Genomic DNA, 21,195 nt, shown 5'->3' with positions numbered 1-21,195 from the left:
TACAACGTAAATGCGCCACCCACCTTGAGGTATAAGTTCTAAGGTCTCAATATAGTTACAACGGCTGCCCCGCCCTTCACATCGAAACGCATTACTGCTTCACGGGAGAAATAGGCAGTGTGGTGGTACCGACCCGTGCGGACTCACAAAAGTTCCTACAACCAGTAATTACGATGCTATTCCTTCATCGTGGAAGTCAATCGCGAACATTGGTTAAGGACATATTTCATAAGAAAAATTGGTACCCGCCTGGGATTCGAACACCGGTGCATCGCTCAACACGAATGCACCTTAACCTTTAGGCCACGACGACTTCACTGCTCTTGCTAGGGCCAGTGTTAGCAACAATTCCGCTTTGAGTCTCGAGAGCTCATATACACGCTAGGATAAAGCTGAAATAAACTCTCAAAGCTATCAGCACAGGTAGGAAAAATAAATGAAATGGACTTAGCAGAACTTGATTTTCAAATGTGTTTTTTTTTGTTAACAGGTAAAAGATGTGGCTTCAAGCAATTTGTATTTACACCGTCTTCATAATTATAGGATGCGGGATGTGAGTATTTTTATAAAATTTTGTTGACACGCTGTTAGTAGCATGGTTTGTTTGTATTTAAGGAAACTTCTGAATGTAATTTTCTAGAAAATTTTAGATTATGAACTTGAATATTTGCATATGCATCAAGAACCGATGACTATACAATTTTTTTTATGACTTTGACTTAATTAGTTGACGCCGATTAATATTTAAAAAAAAATAATTGTAATTTCTATTTTTGGCGCCAAAAGTGGGGGAGAAAAACATTGGGAAAACACTGGAATAGTGGAAATGAATTTGTGAGAGCCACGAGTAACTCCATGAGTTGCATACCTTTTTGACTGACCGCGATCCACTAACGCCCCCATAACCTCGTGGCCGAAGACTTCATATTTTGCAAAACATATATGGCGATGCTAAACTCTCTCTGTTGTAATAAGTACATTCTGATATTTGATACACATTATATTCACAACAAATCATTAATTTTAACGGCCGTCTGGTGTAGTGGTAAGTGACATGGTCACTACACAAGGGGGTCGCGGGTTCGAATCTCGCCAAGGGAAGATATTTGTATGATAAATATAAATGTCTTTTCCAGGGTTATGGATGTATATTAAATATATGTATGTGTATAATAAAAATCTTACATTTATATCCGTTATCTGGTACCTGTAATACAAGTTCTTTACGAACTTATCACGGGATCAGTTAAAGTGGCGTGATTGTTAAAAAAAAAAAAAAAAATTATATGGACTCCATTTCTATTACATGCAATATTACTTCTGTTGTTTTGATAACCTGACATTTAGATTCATGCACCACAATTTGTCGCTTTATTGCACACAAAAATAGGTAGATACACGGACGAACTTAATGCTTTATGACAGTTTGATATACATTACCTCTGATACTATACTGTTTAAAGTAAAATTTTGTAAAACACTCGTATTTAAACTGTTATTACTAGATATGAACAAATAACCTTGCGCTTATATACAATATTGATTGATACTAAACCGTTCACTTCTGTTAAAAAAATACATTCAGAATTTAAAGTAGTCCGTGTATTGATTGAATTCGATTTGTACTTGTGCGTAATAAATACAGTTTATACCATATAAAATTGTACGCTAGTGAAAGCCAGGCTACGTTCTGCCCTTTTGAGTGTCGCTTCAATTCATCTAGCAATGCTCACTTGGTAAAACATGGTAAACAGTCGACGTCACTCAAAATACGTAATTTTAGATCTTCCCGATTCACTATCGGTGCCTCAAGCACCGGTCACCGTACTCGTCGATTGCGACGAAGGGCTCGGCGAGTAAATTAATCCATAAGCACAGCTCACGGTGTTTCTCGCCGGATCTTCTCAGTGGGTCGCGTTTCCGATCCAGTGGTAGTTTTTATTTTTATTGCTTAGATAGTTGGACAAGTTCAAAGCCCACCTGGTGTTAAGTGGTTACTGGAGCCCATAGACATCTACAACTTAAATGCGCCACCCACCTTGTGATATAAGTTCTAAAGTCTCAGTATAGTTACAACGGCTACCCCATCCTTGAAACCGAAACGTAATACTGTTTTGCGAAACACTGCTCTTTCTAGTGTTTGCAACGTCCGCAGGCTAGAACCCCGTGAGCTCACCTACTCATTCTGTTACGCTGGCTATCCTATATGGTAATGCTCTCGGTTACCTGGTTAGGTAGGAAAAAAAGTTAAAACTACTTCCACACTACCTATGTTTAACTTATACCTACCATTTATTTTACTGGTGGTACGGTGTTCTGTGCGCGCGCAACGAGTATGTACCAACACCTTGTCTTACGCCGCCTCTACGCTGGGGTGGTGCGATCGATGGCCCTGTACGGTGCGCCTGTATGGGCTGAGCCGCGCAATCGGGCTACTATGGCTCGGTTCCTGCGCCGGCCGCAGCGCACCGTTGCTATCAGGGTCATCCGTGGATATCGCACCGTCTCATTCGAGGCGGCGTGTGTGTTGGCGGGGACGCCGCCATGGGAGCTGGAGGCGGAGTCGCTCGCTGCCGACTATCGGTGGCGCAGTGAGCTTCGTGCTCTGGGCGTGGCGCGTCCCTCCAAAAGTGAGCTGCGGGCGCGGAAGGCCCATTCTCGGCGGTCCGTGCTCGAATCGTGGTCGAGGCGGTTGGCCAACCCCACGTGGGGTCTACGGACCGTCGAGGCGGTTTACCCAGTCTTTTATGACTGGGTGAATCGTGGCCGAGGACGCCTCACCTTCCGTCTGGTGCAGGTGCTGACTGGGCACGGATGCTTCGGAAAGTACCTGCACCGGATAGGAGCTGAGCCGACAACGAGGTGCCACCATTGTGGACACGACCTGGACACGGCGGAGCATACGCTCGCTGTCTGCCCCGCATGGGAGGTGCAGCGCCGTGTCCTTGTCGCAAAGATAGGACCAGACTTGTCGCTGCCTGGCGTCGTGGCGTCGATGCTTGGCGGCGACGAGTCTTGGAAGGCTATGGTCGACTTCTGCGAGTGCACCATCTCGCAGAAGGAGGCGGCGGGGCGAGTGAGGCAAAGCTCTCCTCACTACGCAGAAACCCGCCGCCGCCGAGCAGGGGGTCGGGACCGGGGTCCCGTCCGTGACCCGGCCCCCTAAGGGCTTCGAGCTCCACCCGCTTTGTGCGGGGAGCAACCTAGGCGTGGGGCGGCGTGGTAGGTCGCGTTCCCCCGACCGCCCCGGGGGAAGGTGTAGCGCGGCGCTATCAATCGGGCTCTTGGCCCGTCGACCGAGGGAACCGGCGGTCGTGTTACTGGCGGCCGCCGGTCCGGCGTCTGGGGGACGGCGGGATGGATGTAATGTGCACTGCGTAAACCCTGTCCCGCCGTCTCAATAGCTCCGACTGGGTTCCCACCCGGTCCGGGGTAGGGCGCCGGCTGTGAGCGGCAGGAGTTTTTAGTGAGGTTCGACTCCCACATACCCCACCTGCTGTGCGGGTGGGGATCCGGCGATTTTCACCTGTGGAAAAAAAAAAAAAAAAAAACACCTTGTCTGGTTCTACCGCGACGCATTAATGCGTTTCGACTTGAAGGGTCCGGCAGCTGTGTACTATAAAACTTAGAATTCATCTTTCGAGATAGGTAGCGGCATACGTTGTTGATGTCTATAGGCTTCGATAACCATTTAATATCAGGTGGGCCGTGAGCTTATTTAACCGCATAAGCAATACAAACAAAATCCATTGACATTCATTTGTGAAAACTATCAGCGCGGTTATCCGTGCTACCAAGAACCACTGCGTTCATCCATATTGCGGTTCATTTTAAGCGTTCCTATTTAGTACTTTCCAAAACTAACATACAGTTCGTAACAACTTTGTAATCCCTCATTTATATATGCCAAAGCTTTTTTAAACAATTTCACAGGTGCAACTTTCAAATGTCATTATTCTAATTCTACGAGTAGTCTAATTTGGTTTTTTTTCCATTTTTTGTGCAGTACCCTCTAAGTATCATGAAGAAGCGTTCTTTACCTTATCTGATCTAGATATATCAATAGTGGCAAATGGCAATGCGCCGCATCTTTGGTGTTCCCATTTGTACTGCGGTATTCATACTTGTCTGGATGCAGGTAGTGAAGGACCGGTCGCACTGGAGATGGATTTGAGAGGCCTATGTTTAGCAATGGGCAGCTATAGGCTAGGATAATGATTGATACTCATACAACACGACTAATCCTTGAATGATTTACAAATTTTAACAAAACGAAATACGTATTGAAGAGCGATATGGACCGATAAAAGCCGTTATAATTTCCGTTAATCTTCTTCTTCTATCTTCTATCTATATACCTAGTCTTGCCATAAATACTGAGACAAAGGAAAAAAAAATTCTATTGCAAATAACATTTATTACTTTTACAGTGTGTTAGTTTAATACATAAATATAAAACAATTTAAAGTATAAAAAGCTTATTCGAAGTGGTCTCCATCGGCTGCAATACAGAGAAGCACGCACTCTTTCCATGGAAAATTTTTTCACTGCCAATCGTACGGATTGTTTTAGGGACTCCAAATTATCATGGCGTTTAGAGCAAGCCGTACTCTCTAAAACTGACCATAAATCATAATCCAGCGGATTAAGAAGATCGGGACTAGACGATGGACAGTCTTCAGCTCTGATGAAGTCCGAAACGTTCGTTTCCAACCAAGACTGCGTAGACCGAGCTTTGTGACCTGGCGCCGAGTCTTGCTGGAAGGACCATTCTTGATTATTGAACATGGTGTTGTTAAGGGGCTTCACTACCTTCTCAAGAATGGTATCTAGATACACTTGTGCCGATGTTTTGATACCTTTTTCACAAAAGTATGGCTCAGTCACTCCTTCATAGCTAATACCCCACCAAACCATCACTGAATTCGGATAGTGCCCACGTTGCACTCTGTCGACTAATTGGGAAGCTTCCTTAGAGCTTAGAGCATAAATACGGTCATTCTGTTTGTTAAAATGTTGCTAAATTGTAAAAAAAATCTCATCTGTAAACAAAATTTTTCTATGACCTCCCTTTGCGTACCGCTTCAGTAGTTGTTTCGATTTTTAATTAATTATCAGTTAAGAAATTACCAGTACGTCTCTTATAGGCTGCAAGTCCTAAGTCATCTTTTAAAATACGCGACATGGTTGTAGGTGCTATCTTCATCTGCCGAGATAAAATCTTTTGCTTTCGGACAGGATTTCTTCGAATTCTTTCCCTTACTGCTTTGACCACCCTTTTCGTACGAACACTACGTGGACGGCCAGATCTTTTTCTGTGACAAACAGAGGAGGTCTCATTGCACCTTTTTTTTTGGTCAGGAGGAAATCGCCGGACTTCCGCCCTCCACTGGGGACGGCGGGCGGAGCATGTCGGAGTCGAACCGACTAAAACCTCCTGTCGCTCAACAACCAACGTCCAAACCTCACATGAGACAGAACTCATGAAAAGGCAAAGGGGGGAAAGTGAAGTGTTTAGTGCGGAGCACATCTCGCCCATCACCCTCCCCCTCGGGACGCCGGACTGACGGTCGTCGGCGCCACGACCACCAGCCCTCTCGGTCGGCAGGCTATCCGGAGCCCGCCTAGATGGCGCCGGTTAGAGTGAGCTATCCTACGGAATACCCCGCTAGGTCAGAACCAGCGTGGGTCGAGGATAGCCGGCCTTCCATCACCCGGATGCTCTTGCGTAAAACGCGTGCAGAGCAGCTTGCACGACGTCTTCTTAGGTCCCCCTCGCCGGTCCCCAGACCGACATATGAGGGGGACCCGAAACACTTAGAGGGCCAGGGCTTGGCCGAAATCCGCCTCCCTGGCCCCCGCTCGACGGCGGCGGGCTTGCGCGTCTCTAACGCGCCCCGCCGCCTCCTTCTGCGAGATGGTGCACTCGCAGAAGTCGAGCATCGCCTTCCACGACTCGTCGTCGCCGAGCATCGATGCCACAACACTCGGCAACGACAAGTCGTTTCCTATTTTTGCGACGAGGACACGGCGCCACCCCTCCCATGCGGGGCAGGCGACGAGCGTATGCTCTGCCGTGTCCAAGTCGCAATCACAATGGTGGCACTCTGCCGTCGGCTCGGCTCTGATCCGGTGCAGGAACTCACCGAAGCAACCATGCCCAGTGAGAACCTGCGTGAGCCGGAAAGTGAGGCGTCCTCTGTCACGATTCACCCAATCCACAAGGACTGGGCGAATCGCCTCGACGGTCCTACGACCAGCCGAAGGATCGGCCAGCCGCCTGGACCATGATTCCAGCACGGACCGCCGAGATTGGGCCCTCCGCGCTCTGACCACACCGGGGCTGGGACGCGCCACGCCCCGGGCACGAAGGTCAGCCCGCCACTGATAGTCAGCGGCGAGCGCCTCCGCTTCCAGAACCCAAGGCGGCGTCCCAGCCAGTACACACGCCGCCTCGAAGGAGATGGTGCGATAACCACGAATGACCCTGACAGCGATGGTGCGTTGCGGCTTTTGCAGCAGCTTCGCCACCCCCACGGCCAGGGACTGGCCCCACACGGGCGCCCCGTATAGGGCCATTGATCGCACCACTCCTGTATAGAGACGGCGCGTCACCTGGTCAGGCCCCCCGATGTTGGGCAGAAGCCGGCTTAACGCGCCGGCCGCCCCCAACAAACGAGGGACCAGGTTCTGAAAGTGAGCACGGAAGGTCCAACGACTGTCCAGAATGAGGCCGAGATACTTCAGCTGCACCCCGACCCCAATCCGGACGCCTCCAACCACGATATGGGCATCGACAGGTGGCACTCTCCGGGGCCTGTGAAACCACATGGCCTCGGATTTACTGAGCGCCACGTCGAGGCCCAATCTCCTGATTTTGCCGACGACATGCGCCACCCCAGCGGTGGCAAGACGGGCAGACTCAGCAAAACTCCCTCCCCGGGCCACGACCAACGTGTCGTCTGCGTAACAGATTACGCTCAGGCCCGGGAGGAGGGCACCCCTCAGCACCCAGTCATACCCGATATTCCACAAAAGAGGGCCGAGCACCGACCCCTGTGGAACACCGCGCACGGCCGGGAACCGGTGCACGATCCCACCGTGTCCGGTACATGTGACCGATCTGTCTTCCAAGTAGGAACCCACCAGCCGGCGAAGGTAGGGGGGCACTCCGTGTCTTTCTAGCGCCGCCCCTATCACGGACCAGGGCAGGGTGTTAAATGCATTGGCGATATCGAGTGACACCGCCAAAGCCACCCCGCCCCTGGAGATGGCCTCCTCCGAGAGGGCCCGCACGCGAAGGATCGCGTCCACCGTTGAGCGGCCCTCTCGGAAGCCATACTGTTCCGCCGACAGATCGGGTCCCACCCCGACCAGATGCTGGATGATGCGGGCCGCCAGAATACGTTCCAGCAGCTTGCCCACCTCATCCAGCAACACGATGGGACGGTACCCGGCGGCAGTATCCGCCGGGCGCCCCTCCTTTCTCAACAGCACGAGTCTGCCCGTCCTCCACGATGAAGGAAACCGTCCCGACTCGAGGCAAGAGTTGTAAAGCCTCAAGAGTCGGTCCCCTAGGGTACCAAGAGCCAAGGCCCAAACCCGGCCATGGACGCCGTCCGGGCCGGGTGCAGTGTCCTTCGCGCACATTTTGCGCACGGCCACACGGATCATTGCACCTATTAATAGCCCGGTACACAAACATTTTACTAATACCAAGCGTATGGAGAGTTTTAAAAATTGCATTTGGCTCCATACCTACTTTGTGTAATGCAATCACAGCGATTCGGTTCTCTTTGTCACCCATTCCATTTTAATATCGCAAAATATTGTACAATGTATTGGCGCCAAAATGAGAAAACTCAATGAGCAATCATATAAAAATGACAGATTCCAAATTCAAATGTAATATTTTGTTTATTTTTAATTGTAACAGTATTTATGGCCAGACCAAGTATATAAAAATAAATTGCTGTTCGTTAGTCTCGCTAAAACTCGAGAACGGCTGGACCGATTTGGCTAATTTTGGTCTTGAATTATTTTTGGAAGTCCAGAGAAAGTTTAAAAGGTAGATAAATATGAAAATACACGGAATTAAATAAAAATAACAATTTTGTTTTTCCTTTGATGTGTCCCCCGTCGGACGGATTCTTTTTGTTTGTTTTATGTTTATTTTATACAAAAGTTTAGGTCTTTTATTTATCGATTGAGGTACTACGAAGTCTGCTGGGTCAGCTAGTGTGGTATAAATAGGTAACTAGTATGAAATAGCGGACTTTAGAATGCTCTAGAAGTGACTTAGATTGCGAAACAGCGTTTGACCAGTACTGGCAGGATATTTCGTCATAATATTTAGTTTTATATAGCGTTTGTGTGTTCGCTGTGGTCACTTAACATTAACTACATTCAGTGCTTGATGGTATCATGTTAGTAATGTAACAGTATGGGTCTACGATTGACAGTGGCAATGATGTCTTGTTAAGGTGAATTTATTAGTAGGGTCCTTTTCAATTTTGCGGCCAAAAAAGTAACGATTTAAGTGCTTTTTAAGATATTATTGAAATAAAAATCTTCTACTCGTATCTGTCAGAAAAATATTCATAACTAATAACACCATGCACCCCACGCTTTTTTTACAATAAAATATATTTTTTTACACTATTTTCAATTTAAATTTATTAAAATTCTATTTTTTAGTTCAATTTTATATAAAACGTGTTTTTTTGTTTTTTTTAAACTATTATTTATTAATGTATAGCTCGTAATTTAACAGTGTTAACGAATATATAGTTATAGGACAACAAATGACATCAAATTTACTGTACTTATAATTACGGTAACATTAAGGTTATGAGGATTAAATCAAATAACTCGCTTTTGGTCTCAAATTTGAAAACGACCCAGAGGCCGATCACAATAATAACTTCCTAGATTTTACACAATCTTTTTTCCCTTATAGTCCGACGGCAGCCGAAGAGCACTCATTGTGGAGATGGACGTGCGAAAACAATAGATGCACGAAGATCAGGAACGAGCCGGAGAATAAAGAGCCTGTCCTCAGTCTGGAAGCATGCAAGATGTTCTGTGACGATTACGGTGAGTACGGAGATAGGTGATAGATGAAACAGGCGTAATGCACCGCCGTTCTAGGTAGCACCACCTCGCCTATTTCTGCCGTAATGTGTACTACTAACTGATACAATACTAAGCGATAATATGACATTTTACCATAGGCATCGTCCTTCCCCAGACTTCTTAGAACTTTCTTACTTTGTCTGAAAATCATCCCCCAAGTAAATAATTTAGGTAGCATAAAAATAAAAAAAAACACCAAACTAATTGTTAATCTCTGAATTATTTTTTATCCCGTTGATATTGGTCAAGATATTAGAGCGAAGTTAAAAAAATATTGGATTGTCATCAGACCTGCAAAATTTCGTATGCAAAAAAATTGCGTATGCAAAATTTCATGTTATTAGGTAGTCATATAGTCTGATGGGTACCTAACAGTAGTATTACTAGTGATAGGACCTCTAGTGAGTCCTCTAGTGAGTACCGTGAAGCAGTAATGCGTTTCGGCTTGAAGGGTGGGACACACGTTGGAACTATCTGAGACCTTAGAACTTACATCTCAAGGTGAGTGGCGGCATTTACGTTGTAGATATCTATGCGCTCCAGTAACTACTTAACACCAAGTGGGCTGTGAGCTCGTCCACCAACCTAAGCAATAAATAAAAAAAACTTAATTTATAGAAAGGTAAGAAAATAAGACTGATATAGCTACTGCTGTATGTGTTTGATGCTACTACTGTAAATCGGGCCTTAATCACTTTACAATACTTTTTGTTTTGGTGTACTATAAAGTGTATTCTCTCTCTGTCTCTACTCGATCTGCGGACAAATATATTGGAAGCAACCTTTGTTAAAGCCCCGGGCAATTTAATGGTCGAATTTTAGTATCCTCGAAGTTTGGAATGCTACATCCTATGTATATTTGCTCTAGTGTAATTATTCAGGGAGTTTATACTGAAATGATTTGTATAGATTTTCTTCTTAATAAAATTTAATCAAGAATATAATAGTCTATAATAATTAAAAGACCAAGTCAAAACAGTTAAGATAATTAATATCTTTGGCTACCGTATTTCTGTTTTTTTTTTTTGTGAAATGATATATATTTCTAAAACCAAAATTGTTAAAATGTATATTGCAAATACAATTTTTTTGACATGACTTACAAGTGAAAAACGTTCGATTAACTTGAAAATTTGCATATGCATTTATGCCCCGATGACAATTCTTTTTTTTTTAAACCTACCTAAGCTGATGGTGTAGAGCTGTAGAGAGACCATGTTAGCGTCACCGGGCTAGTAGGTAGGCTTCTGACGATGTTGCTAACACGAACCCTGGCAAGAGCCTTCGCAGAAACTACCACCGGATCGGAAACGCCACCCACTGAGAAGATCCGGCGAGAAACTCAGTGGGTCAAAACAATAATTTTATAACTCTGCTCTAATTTTTTCCCTAATCACTAGTAGCCTAAGGGGCTATTCCAGTTATTCACGGGCTGGTGGCTGAGTTTATAGGCTCAACCTGAGAGTGTTTGAGCCAGTTTGAGCAGTGTTTCGCAGAATCTACCACCTGATCAGAATCGCGACTTAGAAGATTCGGCGTGGAACTCAGTGGGCTATATCTATAGGTCAATTGGCATGTCGAACTCTTCGTCATAATCGACGAGTTTGACGAGGACGATAACCGTTGCTTGAAGTGCCTAAAAGCATTGAGAGGGGATCCGGCAAGACATGTTTTGGGGGAAGGCGGCTTAGCGTTGCCCCGTCGCCTGTTCCAATACCCCGACTAGTATCAGAATGATAAAAGAGATAACATTAATCGTTAATTACGTTTGCTATTTGAGCATATTTTGTTAGTTTTTAAACTACATATGATTAAATACACAATTTCGTTTTGTCTGTTAACAGGCTAGGTCGCGAAGCCATACTAAATCGTTAAGACTTATCGATTTTTTTTGTAACGTGATGATGGAGCGTGATGTTAACTCGCACGACTTAATACTACCCTACTTACAGCGTATTCTAAATATGTAAGTTGTGGTAGCAAAATGAAAATTCACAAATAACGATAGATTATAACGACTAGGTAGTGGTCCCCCGGTAGTTGAAACTCGACTATAATTAATTGAAATTATAAGTTTGTACACTACTATGATTCTATTGTCAAAGACCATTTATTATACTTCTATAATCACAGATTTTGCCAAGACTACACTTTAGACAAATATTAATAAAGACAAACAATATTTATTCTATTCTCAATTTGACCACAGACTAATACAGATAAACAAGAGGAAAAGTTTGACATTAAACAAATAGTAGATACCTATGTTGCGTGGGTGTGTCAAATACATGGTAGCCGGTAGTGTGTGTAATATTTTTATTTATTGATTTAATGTGTTTTTTCCTTAATTAAAGAAATATATTAACATTCTGCACTCCTTCTCTATATTCTCTTTAAGTGTGGGAAATTTCATACTCCTTCGTCCGCGCCATTTACAAGGGATACGAAGTTTTTGCTTCACGTATTTATGTAGATACCTTTAAGTTTGATTATAGTTTACATTATCAAATAGTTACGTGAGCAAACTTGTTACACTGTTTAGAAATAAGATAAAACCTTTTCCTCGTATAGACGTAAAGTTGATAATTGTTGTTTGAGTGAAAGCACATATAACCTTATGTATCTGTACCAAATTGAAAGCGTATGAATTGAAAACTAGTTTACAGTATCAGCCGTGAACTATGGTATGGAAAATCAAATGTACTTTCACTGAATGTGAATGCGCTTTTTTAATTCAATTATTATAATATTATTATTTAATTTGTAGAAAATTTGTAGTTACGGGGTTTAGTGGTTTTTTATTAACTAGTGGTCCCGTAGTAGTCGAAATTCGACTTTAATTAATTGAAATTATAAGTTTGAACATTATTGTGGTTCTATTGTCAAAGACTATTTACTATACATCTATAATCACAGATGTCGCCAAGACTATAGACAAATAATATTAATCTATTCTCAATTATTCACCACATTCACCTAGTCACATCTATATGCTTCGGAAATCACTGAACACAAGGTTAATTCGCCCGTCTATATCATACACGATCCTGTGGACCGAATGATAAGCAGTCCTCCCAATCCATTAATGGTGCTTTTAGGTACCTCAAGCACCGGTCACCGTCCTCGTCGAACCCGGCGCTTGCGACGAAGTGTCCGACGAGTGAATTAACCCATAGACACAGCCTACTGCGTTTCTCGTCGGATCTCCTCAGTGGGTTGCGTTTCCGATCCGGTGGTAGATTCTGCGAAGCACTACTCTTGGGCTCTACTGCTAGGGCCAGTGTTAGCAACACTCCCGGTTTGAGTCCCGTGAGCTCACCTACACGTCAAAGCGAAGCTGAAATAGCCTCTCAAGGCTATCAGCATAGATAAGGGAAAAAAAAAGAATTTGTCGATGTCTTTAGGTTCCGATAGCCACTTAACAAAAGACGGGCCGTGAGCTGATTTAGCTATTTAAGCAACAAAAAAATAACAATCATTTTCCTGCAGAAGTAAGCGAATCGTTGACACCAAATTGTATGGGCTAATAATTCGCTCTACCACCGTACACGAAAATCAAAATGATGATGTGAAAGTAGTAAAGTAGTAAATCGGCAGCTCTAAGGAGGCGGGGTTGCTTTTACGTATTTTACTAGAACTATTTACCAGATCTTCCAACGGTGAGATTACCTAGATCATGCTCGCATGCAGTTTTTATTTGTAACTAGCGATCGGCCCTCGCTTCACTTCGGAAACATTAAATTTTATTATTGATAGCTGAGTCCCACGATGTTACTCGCGTTTATTGTGTTATTATTGTTGAAGTTAGTCTAAAAAATTAGCTTAAGTTACTCCTTATATCATCAGCTACCTATCAGTGAAAGTCTCGTCAAAATTGGTCCAACCGTTCCAGAGATTAGCCGGAACAAACATATAGACAGACAAAAATTGTAAAAAAAATTATTTTGGTGTATATATTCATGTGCATGTAGTAAAAAGCGGTTATTTCAATATTACAAACAGACACTCCAATTTTATTTATATGTATAGTTTCGCAGCCTATATCGTCTTATCGTGTACTGGCAACACTGGTCGGCGGTGCCTTAACCTGACACGCTATATTTACCTGGTCTCTTTTTCGTTTATCTGCATATTTTATGGAACAGGTAGGTAATGAACCAGTAAGGTTCTTGACCGTATCGATAAATTATGTGAATTTAATGAGAGATGAAAACACGTAACATGTTTCGTGTCAGGCAATCCAATCACATTTCAAACGGAATTTAAATTATTAAAGCCGAATTTACATTACGAAATTAGTGGCGTGAAATTAATTTCGTGACATTAGTTTTACCAACAGTTTCACGTGTAATTTAATACTTTCGTAATGCATGCATTAATTTCATGCATGTAAATTAGTTTCGTGCCCTGCGCGATTTTTTGGTGAAATTAGTGTCATGCAACTAATTTCATAGTGTAGACGCGACGTGAAACTAATGTCGCGAAAGGGCCTGCGCTGTGCGGACGTGTGTATTGTTAGTTCGGACGCGCTTCAAGCGTTGAAAATGGCAAACCAATGATGGAGTACAGAAAAAAATATAGATCTTATTAATGAATATCAATGACAAGAGTCCCGAAACACCTATAGTAAAAAATCAAAATTATCTTCACTCATTCGAAAATAGTTTTTATAACTCTCAGGATCTTCATCTGCTAATTCAGAGACTAACTTCATTGCACCTAAGTGCCTTCTTGTTGACCATCCTCGAATCTACCAACTTTTTTTCTTTTTCTTGATAGTATTTTTTTAAGTTTATTGGTATATAAGCATTTCTTTAGCTACATTGAATATAGCAAATTATAGCTTTGATGCTGAAGGCGCCATGGTTACTGCGATACTGTTGATTTCGCGACACTAATTTTTTAACGAAATTACTTTCGCATATATCGAAACTACTTTCGTGAAACTGAGCTCAACATGCATGACACTAATTTCGTAATGTAAACTCGGCATAATAGTATGCGAATTAATTGTATTCAGTAAAAATCTATAGTTGTTGACTGACCTACGTTTTCGAGTCATTGAACCGAAAAGTCACTAAAGTTTTCAAGAGAATCTTAAAAAAACAAGCTTGTTTTTTATGTGATAAAGTTGAAAAATTACGGGTCGGTGTTTCGGATCGAAAATAAATTTTATGCCCGTAAAGGTTTTAAACAAAGTCTTCGCATATTTTTTTTGGGTTCATAAGCGGTTTACCGAATAAAATAAATGTTGGTATTCAAAATGGGGATCTTAATAAATGCGAGGGAGTTAATGGTGCATTATGTTATTTACCTCTGAAAATATTAAAAGGTCGAAGTTTCGTGGTAGAGGTTTTTTGTTCTTAAACAAATTTGAAACACATTTCAATCTCCAATTATTGATAAAACAAAAAAATAATATTCTTATTACAATACGATTTGAACTTTTCAATGGAATTTCAGTAAATTCAGCTATTAACTGAGACGAAAATAATTTCTAAATCGATCCATTGAACATTTTGCTAATAATTGAAAGAGCTAAAGTTATAATAAATCGGTTTTAATTTATTTAGTGCTCTCAAAATAGCTATTTATTTAAATATACATACATTAACTCGAATGCTACACAAATTAAAATTAAAAATTAAAATTTATTTATCTGTACATAATGTCCGTTAGTTTTTGTATTAAATAAATTAAGTGATTAAAACTATATTTGCGGTTTAATATCGCGTTTATTTTGAAAGTTTCGAATACTATACAGCTTGCTTTACATAATTAAAACTAACATGCGAAAGCAAAGATATAATACTAAATCAACAATGCCATTGGTGCATTGACCGAGACACTATAGTTTGCATTGTCCATTAAACAAGTCTTGTATGTAATTGTTATCTTTGAAATACCTACCGGCCCCAATTTATTTTGAATATGGCAGTCAAATTCATAAAAAAAGTTATTAATAGGCGAATCCACGACGAATGTGAATGGATTTTGAAAGTTCTTGATGACTTTCAAATCTTTGTTTCAAAGGAGTTGAAATGTATTCTGTCGATTTAAAATTTCTATTGGTCAGTACTGTTACTTGTCTGTACGACTTTTACGTGACGTAATAAAAGTCGGTCGATTCGTTTTGAAATAAATATACGGGGTCGTCGTGGTCTAAAGGATAAGACGTTTTGTGTATCAAGCGATGCGACTATGCCAGTGTTCAAGTCCCACAGGACGATTCCCTTTTTTTTGTTTTTTTTTTTTCAACAATACTTGTTACTTTGTGCTCAATACTTACAACGAAGTGGCTCATGAGCTTGCTCATCCAATTAGTTAATTAATAATGGCGTTTGTGAAAAGATACCTGGCGTGTTCGCATCCAGCCATTATTTTGTAGTACCTACCGCTCTGGAATGGATTTTTAAATTAAAAATAAAATAAGAAAAGTTTATAAATTTCCGTAATCATTTTAATTAGGACTTATTGTGGACCCGTGTTGGACTATTCCACCCAGTACTCACGCTTCCTACTTTGAGGGTTACTTTATTTTACATCGTCGGGTAAACGAACCCACCTATTGTTAAATGGTTACCGGATCCCAAAGGTATTATAATGTTTTTTTTATGATTGAAGGAATACTGGTGGCCCAGAGGCCTTTCTAGTCTCACCATGACAGGTGGGCGAGCAAAGACTCAGCCAGGTGGGGTTAGGTTTGCTAACAGCTGTCCGAGCGCCTCCGACAGAGACCTAATAACTCAAAAACAGCTGGTTCGCGAATGAATCTACAACCGGATCGGAATCGCGACCCGCTGAGGAGATCCGGCGAGAAACTCAGTGGGCTGATGCATGAGTTCGGGCATTACAATGTACCATCCACCTTAATACACAAGATCAGCAGGATTTGACTCGAGTGCACCGGACGTCTTATCTTTTAGGCCATGATGAGTTCAAACGTTTGGGAGAACTATTATAAACTTTAATGGATGTCGATCTTTCGTCTCAAGATAGGTTGTAATTTTCAATGACGTATAGACAGTTGACAGTTATTTCGTATATGTATATCTTCACAGGTCTCCTCTGGCCGAAACCAACGATCGAGACAAATCTGGGTAACTTCCTCTCCAAGATTAATATGAACACCATCGACATTCAGATCACCAAGCAGGGAAAGAGCGACGACCTCCTCACAGCGGCTGCCGACGTAAGTGCCTTAAAGATTTTGTTTACTCTCTTTCTATATATATGTATCAAATGTGTCGTAAACATTACATCTATACATATAAATAAAATAGGAATGTCTGTTTGTAATATTAAAGTAACCGCTTTTTACTACATACATATGAATATAATATATACGGTACATACACCAAAATAAGATTTTTTACAATTTTTGTCTGTCTATCTGTTTGTTTCGGCTAATCTCTGGAATGACTGGACCGATTTTGACGGGACTTTCACTGACAGGTAGCTGATGATATAATGAGTAACTTTTTTTAGACTAACTTCGCCCCGCGGTGTCACCCGCGGTACGACAATAACCGCGGGTAAAATCGCGGAACTCAGCTAGTAAAAATATAACGATGTGCTTAAGGGTTTGCTCTATTTTGATAGATCACTCTGTATAGTTTTGAGAATGGTACGCTGCAACAATGAACCTGCCGTGTTATTTTCAGATTTTCTCTAGATGAAAACGATAGTCTGGAAGAGATTTTAGCGATAAGATCGCCGATATTGCTTAAATTGCACCCGCCTGTTGATCGAGTATTGGTGCGCAATAAACTAGACTTTCTCTCTAATAAAAGTTGTAACAGAAAACGATTAAAAAGACCTAGATATAGTTTTTTTTAATTGACTGCGAGCGAGAATATAATTCACATACTGGTGAAGGTCTCAGTCGTGTCAGAAATATATATCAGCAGCATATAAGCAATAAAAAAAAAAACAAACGGACAACCTTTTGTTGAGAATGAGAATTCGATGTTGTCATGTCTCAAGGTGGGTGACGTCAATGGTCTGCGATAACCACTCACCACCAGATAAACCGTGAGCTGCTTCATCCATATATGAGTCGTCTATTATCAAAGGTGGCAATCTGTGCATTTGGACAATTTTTTTTTATTGATATGTCAATACAGATTGATTTGAATATAATCGTCTCCTTCAAAGAATACGGTTCAAAACCTGCATTAAATAAAGGTTAATAGTTAACCTGTTATTTATCTAAGATGTCGTTCCGAAGAGTTTTGTGACTGCCAATGGAATACAAAGTCAATAATTCGTTTTTCTGATTTACCAATCATTGTCCAAAATCAGATTGCCGGATTTGATAATAGTCGACTCATATGTAATAAAGAAATAAAAACACTTATGTAATCAATTATATATAAAATAAACGACTTATAAATATACATACGTCAAATATACTTACTCAATATAAAACTTTGTTGACAGAGATTTAAGACACTGGTTTCCAGTTCCGTGCCAAAAGGCTTCTCGGCGAAGGCTGCAGGAAAATCAGTCACAGTTTATTTAGTCAATGACAATCCTTATATCCGAGGTAAGGCGGTTTCGAGAAACCAATAATTATTCACTATTCTTTTATATGCTTTGAATTGTTTTTGTTGAATTTCTGGAGTGTGGTCTTTGTACCGTATACCTACTGGATTATTTTTTTACGCCATACACTACGTTTTTTCTTACTATATATATTACTGGTGGTAGGACATCTTGTGAGTACGCACGGGTAGGTACCACCACCCCATATATTAATAGTACATTGTGCACCAAGGGAGAGAAGTTGTACATTTCCTCCCGCGTGTAAAATTGTTACTCGAGTCGAAGGAGAGCCCGCCCACTCATAAAAAAAAAACTGTTTTTTTTATTTTTAAATAAACTACTACTAATTGAATAAGAAATATTTGATGAACTCATCTTTGTTTAATACTTCACTATTAAATTTTATTGCTTTTTGTTTATTTCACGTTTACACTAAACACAATATTGCAAATTACCCGAGCACAACAATGGCGGAGAATTTTAGGTGCGTGAGAGCAGACGTAGACACTAAGGCGCATGCGCACTTGTCAGTACCCAGGGAGGAAAAGTTACACTTTCTTCCCTGTACAGCGGGACGAAAACCGAACTTTCGGCGTAGGTAAGAGAAAAATAGCCCCAAAAATTTCATCCCTCGATATGTAAAATAATTGAAACAAATGTGATAGATAACTGTGACACGCGGCCACGGGTGCCTTGCGTCTGTTACCACGTGACTGTAGGATTTGGCTTAATGAAACCTTATTATAGGTGTATAAAACACTTACGTTGGCACAGAATTCTCCCTGGACATGGATGAGAGCTACGTGCTCTACATTTCATCAACGTCGAGCGACAAAGTGAACGCTACCATACGTGGAAACTCGTTCTTCGGGGTCCGTCACGGTCTGGAGACGCTCTCTCAGCTAATAGTGTACGACGACATCAGGAATAATCTGTTGGTGAGTTTACACAGGGCTCTAAAACGGCGATACATTAAGACAAATATTTGTTTGTATGGAAACTAGCGACATCTTGTAGCGAATGCCCCTAAAATTTATAGAATATAAAAAAGAAACAATAAATCATACAAGTATTTATTTGTTATAGACAGATTGATGAAATTTTATCAATTTGTAGTTCATGAAAATTTACAAAATCCTTCATTAAACATAAAATATAGGACAAGTAATATGTTACTGCCATCTACAGCAGCAATGAGAAACTAATTGAAGCGTAGCCATCTACTGGTTGATGCCCGTAAACATTTTTGTTGAGTGCTCGAGTTGCTTATCTATAACTAATTTAAGTGTATTATCTATGAGTTAACAACTCACCGAATGACGAACGGGCGTTATGTGACGGTAGTTATTACCTTTGGCGACTTTATGATTTGAAAGTCGATGACACGAAAAAACGACATTAAAACGGATCAGATTAAAAAAAAAGCAAATAGATATGTATGTCGCAGAATGGACCGATTACTGTATTATTTCTTGTCATCGTGGGCGCACGGTGGGTAATCGTGCAACGAGCTTGCGCAGCACAAAACGATGACAGTTCCAAGACGTCTTTACTCTTCTCAAGTCAGGCATCGAATGAATATATTAAGTGTATAATCTATGATCGAATGTGTCTCGATTCCACTCGAGCGATGACATCTCGACTCTGCCGAAGCACTCCACCCGAAGTGAGCCGATGTTTCACGAGTAGTTGCCGCTCACATCCACTAGATGGCGCGCTTTCGTTTCGTTGTGTATATTTGTGTATATAATTTTGTCCACACGGGTAAAAGACAAGAATGCAAAACGCCAATGAAATCCTAAAATGAAATTGGTGATAGTCGAAACATTTCGCTATCTCTCTTGCACGTCCGCACTTCAATGGCAGTGACGTCAGAACCTATTGTCATTTACTACAACAACTACCCTCCAAAGAGATTTTTAACGTAATTCTGAGCGTGCCTATTTTAGACTTAAAATGTATCTTTGGACTTTGACGTAAACAATCCATTAAATTGTGTTTCAGATTGTCCGTGACGTCACAATTAAGGACAGGCCTGTCTATCCTTACCGAGGTATTTTGCTGGACACCGCGAGGAACTTCTACTCCATAGATTCAATCAAAAGAACTATAGGTGGGTATTCCTAACCATAGATTAAAAGTGGTTTCCAATCATTTATAAATTTCTCAAAATTATATTCATATCTATATCCATATGAACAATTCGAATTGTAAATGTGATGTTTTAATGTTCACGATTTTGCCATGGTTAAGGAATAATATTGTGTAACAAATCAAACCCGCAAAAATTATAATCTGTGTAATTACTTATACGTGAGCTCACAGGGATAGGTACCACCACTCTACCTAATTCTGCTGTGAAGCAGTAATGCATTTAAATTTGAAGGGTGGGGCAGCTGTTGTACTGTAAAAACTGAGATCTTAGAACTCATGTCTCAAGATGGGCGGCGGCATTGAGGTGATTTATGTCTATGTGCTCTAGTGACCACTTAACACCTGGTGGGCCGTCCTACCTATTTTAGCAATAAAAAAACCCATCACATGGTCTATTTGCTCACCCTACATTAGCTGAAATGGTGATAACGCCACATGAAGTATGATCATTGTGGCGGTAGCTATCATACAACGCAAGATATTTAACAGATGCCTGAATCTCGCTTACGACATTTTCAAGACAAGCTTGCATATATACAAGTTCCGAACAACAACATTCGGACCGTCGGTCTACCGAGCAAATATGACCCGCTCGGTGGAAGATCTTCCCGTTGTCGTCTAAGCCTCCCGAAAATTATAACCGGCCATTTGCATAAATTCAATATACCTACATACATATGTAATTTTCAGACGCAATGGCCGCAGTGAAATTGAACACATTCCACTGGCACATTACGGACAGCCAGAGTTTCCCGTTGGTCTTACAGAAAAGACCGAACTTGAGTAAGCTCGGGGCATACAGTCCCACCAAGGTACGCGAATTGTTTATTTCACTACGTTCAATTCATAATCGTACTAGCTGTAGCCGTCCGCTTCGCTGGGCACTTAAAATTAACATTATTATTTGCCCACTGAGTTTCTCGGCGGATCTTCTCAGTGGGTCGCGTTTCCGATCCGGTGGTAGATTCTGCGAAGCACTGCTCTTGCTAGGGTCAGTGTTAGCAACTCTCCGGTTGAGCCCCGCGAGCTCACCTACAAACGTTAGGGCGAAGCTTAAATAGCCTCTCAAGGCTATCAACATAGGTAGGGAAAAAAAAATATTTTTCACTCCCACAAAGATTCTCATCCTTAACGCCCCCGCAACTGGTGTAGGGAGTCCAACACTCATATAAATATTAACCTAAGTACATGTATTTTCTACATTGATACCAAGTTTCAAGTCAAATGGATGCATGGTACGATTGCCGTTAAATTTTAGATATGTTTATACTTCTCATTAAAAGTATTATTATCAATTTGTAATTAATTCCTTGATAAATGTACAGTTATTTTTATAGTTCATACCATCTTATTTTACAA

The 21,195-nt window shown here is 41.5% G+C and overlaps 1 protein-coding gene across 3 annotated transcripts in view; it reads left to right on the top strand.

The window, feature by feature from the left end:
• Window positions 1-21,195, top strand: part of LOC693032 (chitooligosaccharidolytic beta-N-acetylglucosaminidase) — a 53,710-nt gene that overhangs the window by 22,072 nt on the left and 10,443 nt on the right. For all 3 annotated transcript variants that reach the window (XM_038014419.2, XM_038014418.2, NM_001044001.1), the window contains 7 exon segments: window positions 491-553; window positions 8,960-9,096; window positions 16,197-16,327; window positions 17,578-17,683; window positions 18,457-18,620; window positions 19,687-19,795; window positions 20,527-20,648. In XM_038014419.2, the coding sequence (XP_037870347.2) occupies window positions 498-553; window positions 8,960-9,096; window positions 16,197-16,327; window positions 17,578-17,683; window positions 18,457-18,620; window positions 19,687-19,795; window positions 20,527-20,648 (825 nt within the window). In that variant the 5' untranslated portion in view covers window positions 491-497.

This window comes from Bombyx mori, chromosome 12 (assembly GCF_030269925.1).
Source record: "Bombyx mori chromosome 12, ASM3026992v2".
Classification (NCBI taxonomy): Eukaryota; Metazoa; Arthropoda; class Insecta; order Lepidoptera; family Bombycidae; genus Bombyx; species Bombyx mori.
This window is presented reverse-complemented; position numbering and strand designations above follow the sequence as displayed.